Below are 8,883 nucleotides of genomic sequence, written 5' to 3' on the forward strand. Positions count from 1 at the left end.
TTTTAGGTGATTTTTCCTGTTTTTTAATAAAAATATGATAAATATATTTAAATATTATTTAGAATATAAAAATAAAGAAAATTATATATGTAGAAAAAATTACACATTTATCATATTTAAAAATAATAAAAATAAAACTTTTTTACACTGTCAGTGCACTACCTTTAACCTCTTAAAAATATCATTGTAAAATAGAATCTTATTAATTTTTAAAAATCTTTAGAGTTATTACAATCTTTTAAAAGTCTTTTTAATCCCACAAAATTTTATATATACTAAAAAACTTTTCTTTTGAAAATCTTGATTCATTGTACCCTGAAAATCTTTTAAATTGAGAAGAAGATAAATCGATTTCAATTTCGAAGCGGGAGAGTGACTTGTGTTGTTTCTGAAACCTAATCCAAAATCCAGCTAGCGAGAAAGGTCGATAATGGCGGTAATCCTCTCGTACCCAATTTCAAATAATTAGGGTTCCTCTTTCAATTTCAATTTCAAATCTTAAATTTGTGATTTTTTTCTTCCCTTTGCAGGACGAAAACGAAGAACTCGAGCCTTTGTTTGATTACAGTCGAGTTCAGCCCAACATTGTTTGTCTCGACGATGGTTAGCTTCTTTTCTTATGCATCTCCTTCACTGAAAAAAAAATCTAATTAATCAAATTGAAACCCCAAATTTTAGATTTTGTTATTTGTTTTTGCCCTAATATTGTTGATGAACTGGTGCAGATGATGACGATGACGATGTTGTTTGTGTTGGTAAGAAGAGAAAAAAGAATTCTCAGCATGTAGTGAGTAAATTATATATTTTTTCTTTTGCACATGGTTAGTTATTTTTTGTTTGTTTTGTTAATTTTGAAAATATTTTGGGGTTTAGGTTGAGAATGGGAAGACTAATGTAGAAGCTGTGCCGGTGGCTGTGGTGGACGTTGACGATGATGATTGGTTACCTTCTCCCCCGAAGGTCACCAAGAAGGCTGATGTGAAGATTGATGAGCAGGATTCAACTTTAAAGAATTTGAGGTTGACATCATTTTACTCTTATTAGAAAAGAAAATGCAATATTTGTAAATGATGTAAAGACCCTACTTATGGGCATTAGTATATAGCAAGGGTTTTAAAAATGAACTGGAGATCAAACCAATGAGATCTCCGGGTCGTGATTTATTTGGTCCAATCATACCTCAGTTAGACTGGATGACAAATAAATAGCTAAAAAATAATACGGTTAAACAAACGGCGTTCAACTCCAGTTCAATCAGAGTGCAATGTAACCGGAATCAAGTAAATCGGCAAATTGACTGATTCTCGATTCAGTCAACTGTTTTGGCCCGGATTTAAAACATTACTACTGAGATGTGATAATAATAATAATAAAATGCTCATATAGGGTGTTAATTCTTACATGCTCTTATCTGGAAAAAGTGTGAATTGGCGAAGAAAGTGATTTTAGTCTTTTATAACTAATTGAGGCTATTCTTGGTTTGGAATGTTACTAATAGTTGAAGTTATGCTACTTTATGTTCTTATCTTTATGCTGATGTGCTTATATTCTTTTATTTACGATACAGTTTCTTATAAGTTGTTCATCATTTGTATAGATTGAAGAAGAAAGAGCTTGCCTCTTTTGCTGAATCTGCAAAAGAATTGTTAAAAACTGTTGAGGAGTCTGTAGAAATGGAAAATTCTGAATCATTGCAGACATCCTTGGACGATGTAAGTGAAAAAACATCAAAACCTTCTGAACGAGCAAAGATTCTCATCTCTGTTCAAGACAAGGATGATACAAAGCAGATTCGTATGTTCATGGTACTAATTCCTTCAATAGATATACCTTAATTTGCTGATGTACTTAATATATTGTGGTGTTGTATATATTTTTATTCGGGTCAAATCTAGCTGTAGTTTGTTTGAAATTTTATAGGGGCTGTGTTTCTGATCCGCCTTTATCTTTTCCTTATAAGTGATGCATTTCTTTAGTTTAGCCAAGTCATACTGAATGATTGTATTTGTCGCATTATCTAGCTCGATGTCTTTCTCTCATTTTTCTATTCTCTGTAGGATGACAAGTTTGAAAGGATTAGTAAAACATATGCAGAGAAAATGAAGTGTGATATGAAACAAATTGTATTGCTATTTGATGGTGATAAAATAAGTTCATCTGAAACCCCTGCTAGCCTTGGAATGGAAGACAATGATATGATTGAAGTTCATGTGAAATCAAGCTGATTTAGGTAAGAAATATTCTAGACTCCCACTTCTGAGAATTCTATATTTATGGTCATCTCATCATCACGATATTCTGTGGTTTTATGTACTTAATTTCCTGAAGTATCTTTACATCTGTCCTGACTCCTGATGATAAATTTGTATTCAAGTGTATTGAAAGAAAGAATGACAGGGTGGGGTGGTGTTTTAAAGAAAGAAAATTAAGGATCTTTCTTTCTCCAAGGCATTAAGCACCAATAGAAATAGAAGTGGATCTATGCTAGAGTTCAGTACATTATGTTGATTCAACAGAAGATACTAGTTTCAAACTTTTCAACAATGGTAAATTGCAATGAGGCTGTTTGAAATGATCAATGCTCATACTTAGGGTGTAGCAAACTTTTCAGAAGTAACATCTGTGGCCACTCCTGCTCTTGTAGCATTTCAAATTTTCAATTGATTTTACTGGTTAAAAATGTGCGCTGCATTTTTGGAAATATGTTGATTTTCTAGATTTCTCATAATAGCTTTCTGATGCAGATCTTCAATCAGGGGGCTGAGATTGACATTTTGGGGCCTCATTTATGGATTTACATCTTCAAGTTTTTTATCAATTTTTCTCGGAGAATAACAATTCCAGCTCTTTAAATTATTCACGATACAGAAGACCTAATTGTACAGAATGTTTTGACGTAATTTCTTGCAACACTTTTTAGTTAGAAGTTTCTTCAATAGCTTTGTGAAAATGTATAAACCTTTATATTGTGGATGTGCAATATGTTTCGGTTTTTGCAATCATTTTGGTTATCTGTTCCATAGGTTATTTTAAAGAACTGTTCAATAGAACTGTGTCAAGGGGAAACTCAAATTCAACACCGTCATTATAATCATTAATTATTATTATTGCTTGCAGTGACACACATTCTTTTAGATAGAAATGCAAGATATTGGACTCTTATTAAATTATAGCCTTTTCATGGCAGCTGTTGTTACTGAGTGCTCCCACTCGGGCCAAATTTGTAGGATACCGATGTAATTATTTGTGTCTAATGATTGCTTAGGTTTGAAGAGCTTAGAAATACATTTGTTTGCTAGGTGTGATTTATCTTTCAGGCTTGATGTGAGATATGCAGGTGGTTTTGGAGTGTGATTACCTCGCCTGGTAATTTTGGTTTGTTATGTTGTGGCTTTACACTCTTGTTAGCCGTCCTACACTTTTATGAGTTTTGAGCATCTCTTGTACTAGATGTACATATATGGTCAATTTTTTTCTGCTAAATAAAAAGACAGGGCTTTCTTTAAGGTTATGTATTTTGTGGGCCAGTTCAGCCTAAAAATAGACTGTGCTGTCCATGCCATTTTTTGCATCAGTTATTTTGTTTTTCTTACAAAAGTCTTAAGGTATAAACTGAGTTGATATTTTAGGACTTGTATTTGAGGAGTTGATTGTAACCTAAAACACTAACCTATTGGTTCAGCTCACAGTTTGATCCAAATTTAGAGCTCTGCTAATACAGAAGAGTTTTGATGTATTTATGTAAAACAATCCTATGAAGCGAGCATCCTTATTTGGTCAAGTGTGAGGTCAAGAGTAATCACACAAGTACACAAGTGAGAGACACCATTTATTTACCTAAAATTTTAAAGTATTTAATACGAGTTCACTAACTTGTAAAATGTTCAACCTTCACTTTTTCGAATAAGACTTCTAACTAACACTTGTATCTTAACATTTTTTTTCTCTTAAGTGAGTCCATCAACTTATATGCTATCCTTCATGTTGAAATTCTATCATTTAGATACACTTGTACCACCATTGGCCAAAAACCACGGGTCGTATAAACCAAAGTGTTAGCTACAAATTTGAAAATGAAAAGAGTCCTCAAAATAATCCAAACTGTGAAAGTATAGCTCTGTCTCACAAACCTTGTGTCTTAAAATTAATAGTTAATGAATGAAATCGCTATTTTTTTCTCTTTAGTGGCTAATTTTTGTCCAAAAGTACAGTTACTTTGGAAGAAAATTTTCTTCACTTTTGGCATAGACTATTTTTATAAATGAATTGTCCCATTTTAATCAAATGTATGCAAGCACTTATCCAGGTTAAATTATCCTCAAGTTTTGGTGCCTCATGAAAGAACAAGAGAGTGGGCCCGCGTTAGCTGTTTAACCCATGCCGGTAGATGTAACAGGCGCACTCCTATTGGTCCAACGAAGGTAAACTTACGGATTTCGTAACCACACTCACATGTAAGGTACAGATCGCACTTTTAGTTGGATAACGTCCTAAATGGACCCCACATCAACCTGCCACGCTGGAAAGTTCCATGTCTCAACTGTACACGTCATTTCCCCCATTAGGTAAAAACTAGAACAACGCATGACTCATGCTTCAGAATCTAACTCTACAACACTGCAATAACAGGAAAATGAACCAAAAACTTGGTTACTTTCCATGAGATCAATTCCCATCTCTCTCTCCCTCTCTGAAACAATCACAAGTAAGCTTCTTAATTCCCAATTTATTTTTGTTAATTGTTGCATGCACTGTTTTTTTTGTTACTGTTTTTAGATCTCTTTTGTTTGTTATATTCATGCTATTTTTTTAATACTATTTTCATTACAATCGGTCTAACTTGTTTAAATTCAAATAGATCTCACTAAACTATGTAGATCCCAATAAATTTCAATTTGATGTGATAAAGAGTAGGTTGATAGAATTATTTTCGACATCGACACTGATATATAGACACATATTAGTATTGAGTCGGTGTTGATTAGAGCTATACATTTAATTCGAGTGTCTGAAGTTTCGGTGCTACATGCAGGTATATGGGAATGTTAAACACTATCATAGTTAGTGGAATATAGATATACAAAGAGTTTTTGCTATTATTGTTGTAAATTGTAATAGTCACATGTGTACATTAAAGTAAGGTTGTTTAGATCGGGATCTTGCCTAAGATAACAAAGGGATAGTAAGATCGTAAAACAAAATATCGTAACTATGATTGAAAAATCGTAACCAATTATTTTAGTAAGATCGTAACTATGAGCTGAAGATCCTATCCAATTATTTTTGTAAAATCGAGAGAAGGTAGCATGATCGTAACACATAATATCGTAAAGGAAAAAATCTGAAGATGTTACCAAAAAGAAAAATACAACTATATATTTGAAGTTTCTTGCATGATATTTTGGTAGGTCAATGTATTTGTGGGAAAATGGCCTTCGATGAACGGTAATTGTTGCGCCTTGGCATCTTTTTATTCTTTTCTGCTTGTAATGGGGGTGGCCAGAAAACCGAAGATTGTGGCCTAAACTGGCCAAGATCCTTTTCCGACTTTTTTTCCCACAATTTTGCTACAACTCATGATTCTACTATAGATTAGGATCATTGGGGTGGGTGAGATTTCAGAATTGTAAGATTTAAAGATCTCGATTGAGATCTTCAAAACCTTGCAATAAAGAGTTTTCTAAACAATTCCCTTGGGATTTCAGATTTCCTAGAGCTATAGGAGTTGGATTATTTTTTTGGATCACTTTTCCTGTTTTGTTTACTCAGAGAACTATTCAAAACGGTGTTGATTTATGTTTTCACAAGAATGTGCAACTGTATTTGTTGTAAAGTGTTCTCTTTCTTCACCTTTTACATTCTATTGATTCATTTCTCATGATTGTGTTTTGATTTATCCATATAAACTTACATAGGAAAACTTCATATATTAGATGAGATTTCAATGGAGAAAGTTTGTGAATTCTGCACAGCATTGAGGCCACTTGTTTACTGTACTGCTGATGCAGCATATCTTTGTCTATCCTGTGATGCAAAAGTCCATTGGGCGAACGAATTGTCCGGCCGCCACCCCCGGACCCTCGTGTGTAACTCGTGCAAATGTCATCTTGCTTATGTTCAGTGCTTGGATCATAAAATGTTAGTCTGTCGAGACTGTGATCGAAATCTGCATGATAGTTCTTCATCGCATTGCAGACGAGCTGTCAAAACATTCATCGGCTGCCCTTCTGCCAAAGAGTTTGCAACACTCTGGGGATTTGAATTTAAGGAGATCGAAAAATGTGTCAATCAGAATGATCAGTTTACATCCGATAACGGGTCTAGCAGTCGACTAGGCCAGGTATGCAAATTTTGAATATAGGTCATATTAATTATCACAAAGAAGAAAGAAAAAGAACAGACAAGTTCATGATACATCTTAGTGTTTAATTTCTTGTGACAGATAATGTTCGATGATCAAGAGCGGAAAACGATTCTGCAGCAGATCGCTGGCTTAAAACGGTTTCAGCTAAATGAGGAGAATGATCATTCTACAAAGATAAATGGTCTACACGTGGATGAAAAGTTCAATCAGCAAGCACAAAAATCGCAGGATTTTGCTATTAATCTTCTCGAGGAAGACAATCCTATCGGAGAGGTGAATCCCGAAACCTTCTCGTCTGCGTTTTCTAATCTTGATAATTTGTCTTCATCTTCATCTATGGACCTTCCCTTGAATGGAGAATTGTTTTGGACTTACAAAAGTTCACTTCAAAATAATCAGGTAAGATACTTATTTTCATGCTGATGTCTTAATCTTCATACTTCCGAATCTAAGTAATTGCAAAGAACTTGCTAATCTTATCAATGTTTGCAGTTATGGTCCCAAAACATTCAAGACCTGGGAATATGCGAAGAATTTGCTTGTCAAGATGATTTTAACATGCCCGACGTTGACTTAACATTCCAAAACTATGAAGAACTATTCGAAGGAGATCAAGATCCAATTAGAGTCATGTTTGGTGGCAAAGATCTCTCATGTTCTTCTTTAGAGAAAGATTTATCCGTTGATGAGTAAGATATCGACAATCCAAGTGCAACGGAGATCTGCATTTCCAACTTCACTCAACAAATTTCCACCATAATAGAAAATCAGCATAAGATTTTTTACAGCAGCTTACAACAATGCGAAACTCTTCAACGTTATACATGACTTGTATTGACATAAATTAATACTCGACGCCCGTTATTATTAGTCATGGAAAATATTCATTTGACAAAAATTCTGTAATTTGATTTAGAAAGATACCATATATACTGAAAAGTTGTTGCATTCAAGATTCAAAAATCATGGTAAAATGTTACTCTAAACCAATGCCGAGTTTGCTTGAACTATTTATTGCATTTCCTGTCTTGAGTTTTGTATCATATGTAAAGCAAATGCTTTGGATCCATAATTTCTAGTATATGGTGAAACTCTCATTTGTTACTTGTATAGTAGGCTTTATAAGAAGAAAAGGGAATTTTTACTTGAGATTAATTCCCTTTGATCTTCGCCAAAATCACGTCATAAGTCATAACCTATTCATGGATAGTTGAATGTGCTTAAGTGTATATGAAGTCAATGTAACATCAATAAGATATCATGTCTCCAAGATAAATCTTTGAACTGATTCTTTCAATTCCATACACATTTTGTCTGTTTATATGTTTGGAGTTCGTAACCACTTTAGAAACACAATACATCAGTACTTCCTATGAGTTGATCTATGTACATGTAAATATATATAATATACTTAATTTAACTAACAAGAAGTTCATTTTATTGTCTCGTTAAACCAGCTTAGTTGATAGTTGTGCAGAGACATTCGACTGTAAGGATGGAGATCTGAACCCACAACATCTCATTTAATCACCTTTAATGGATGAAATTCGGGCTATTAGGCTATTAAACAAAAAAAATCAATGTATTTGGCTATTAAACAAAAAAAATCAATGAATCAATGAATCTCTCAAAAATTGATCCAGTCGGTTGAGCTATTGTCAATGCAGTCTATCTAACATACTAGTACTTTGCAATGTGTAAACTATAATGTTCTAGCATATTTAATTTAATTTTTTTTTTTAATAAAAAAGTAGATTTTTTTGAGAGGTTTAAGCCAAAAGTTTGATCTATTTTATCTTTGAACAAATTCAATATATTAAATAAGTCTTAGAAAGATTAGGTTAAAAGAGGTACCTATGCTTATAAGTTATAAATGTGTACAAGTTATGTTACTTAGCTAACCCTATTTTAATTTTTTTTGGAATATGTTAATAAAACTAACTTTGTGTTCCTTCCAATAGTGACGCAAATAAGGTTCCAAATCAAATCAAGACTAAACTAAACAAAGCAGCCATTTTCACTTGTATTAGGAGACAAAAAAAGTGACAAAACCCAATAACAGCTAATTCATCTTTTAGCCATAACAGCATTATGACCAAACCTATAATGAAAGTGAAATACAATCTGACCAAAGTTTGTTTTATGAAAATATAGTATATGAGAAGAATCGCATGGCTAACTTAACAACCATCACACATGGAAAAGCCCTTACCTATTGGCTTTTAGAAACAAAAATCAATTAATGTGGGGATCAATCTTTTAGATGTGTCTTATTTTATTCAACAAACATTTTGATAATAAGATTTTGATAGAGTAGCGATTAGACCAAAGAGGTTGTTGTAAATGTGATAAAGAAGCAAACCCTCCAAATAAAACCATGATTGGGTCGTAAATAATAAGTGTCTTAATCTAGTTTGTGCATTGAAAATGGGAAACCCATATGTCAAAACCACCAACTAGGGATAACTAACTTGAATTTCAAGCATTTATGTGTGTAATCAAATTCTATTCTAACCGCA

The 8,883-nt window shown here is 33.2% G+C and overlaps 2 protein-coding genes across 4 annotated transcripts; both read left to right on the forward strand.

Moving 5' to 3' along the window:
• The first annotated feature begins 278 nt into the window (after positions 1-278).
• LOC131643132 (protein ESC2) lies at positions 279-2,999 on the forward strand. The gene is made up of 7 exons (XM_058913288.1): positions 279-436; positions 531-603; positions 726-787; positions 874-1,019; positions 1,598-1,805; positions 2,058-2,230; positions 2,745-2,999. The coding sequence occupies exons 1-6, from the start codon at positions 431-433 to the stop codon at positions 2,223-2,225; spliced, it is 663 nt and encodes a 220-aa protein (XP_058769271.1). The 5' UTR covers positions 279-430; the 3' UTR covers positions 2,226-2,230; positions 2,745-2,999.
• A 151-nt stretch (positions 3,000-3,150) lies between these two features.
• LOC131643117 (putative zinc finger protein At1g68190) lies at positions 3,151-7,376 on the forward strand. Of its 3 annotated transcripts, none has more exons than XM_058913281.1 (4): positions 3,151-4,705; positions 5,916-6,340; positions 6,443-6,637; positions 6,857-7,376. In XM_058913281.1, the coding sequence occupies exons 1-4, from the start codon at positions 4,660-4,662 to the stop codon at positions 7,055-7,057; spliced, it is 867 nt and encodes a 288-aa protein (XP_058769264.1). In that variant the 5' UTR covers positions 3,151-4,659; the 3' UTR covers positions 7,058-7,376. The 3 variants fall into 3 exon arrangements, with proteins under 3 accessions (XP_058769264.1, XP_058769263.1, XP_058769257.1); XM_058913280.1 differs by having other exon boundaries at positions 6,009-6,340; positions 6,443-6,763; positions 6,857-7,373; XM_058913274.1 differs by having other exon boundaries at positions 6,443-6,763; positions 6,857-7,372.
• The last annotated feature ends 1,507 nt before the right edge of the window (positions 7,377-8,883 follow it).

This window comes from Vicia villosa, linkage group LG1 (genome assembly GCF_029867415.1).
Source record: "Vicia villosa cultivar HV-30 ecotype Madison, WI linkage group LG1, Vvil1.0, whole genome shotgun sequence".
Taxonomy (NCBI): Eukaryota; Viridiplantae; Streptophyta; class Magnoliopsida; order Fabales; family Fabaceae; genus Vicia; species Vicia villosa.

Excerpts from the sequence above, each read along its gene's own strand:
- LOC131643132 (XM_058913288.1), top strand. Across the intron at positions 788-873 it reads AAAAGAATTCTCAGCATGTA|GTTGAGAATGGGAAGACTAA; the intron begins GTGAGTAAATTA and ends TTTGGGGTTTAG. Across the intron at positions 1,806-2,057 it reads AGCAGATTCGTATGTTCATG|GATGACAAGTTTGAAAGGAT; the intron begins GTACTAATTCCT and ends TATTCTCTGTAG.
- LOC131643117 (XM_058913274.1), top strand. The coding sequence starts at position 4,660 with ATGAGATCAATTCCCATCTCTCTCTCCCTCTCTGAAACAATCACAA. Across the intron at positions 4,706-5,915 it reads CCTCTCTGAAACAATCACAA|GAAAACTTCATATATTAGAT; the intron begins GTAAGCTTCTTA and ends AAACTTACATAG. Across the intron at positions 6,341-6,442 it reads CTAGCAGTCGACTAGGCCAG|ATAATGTTCGATGATCAAGA; the intron begins GTATGCAAATTT and ends TTCTTGTGACAG.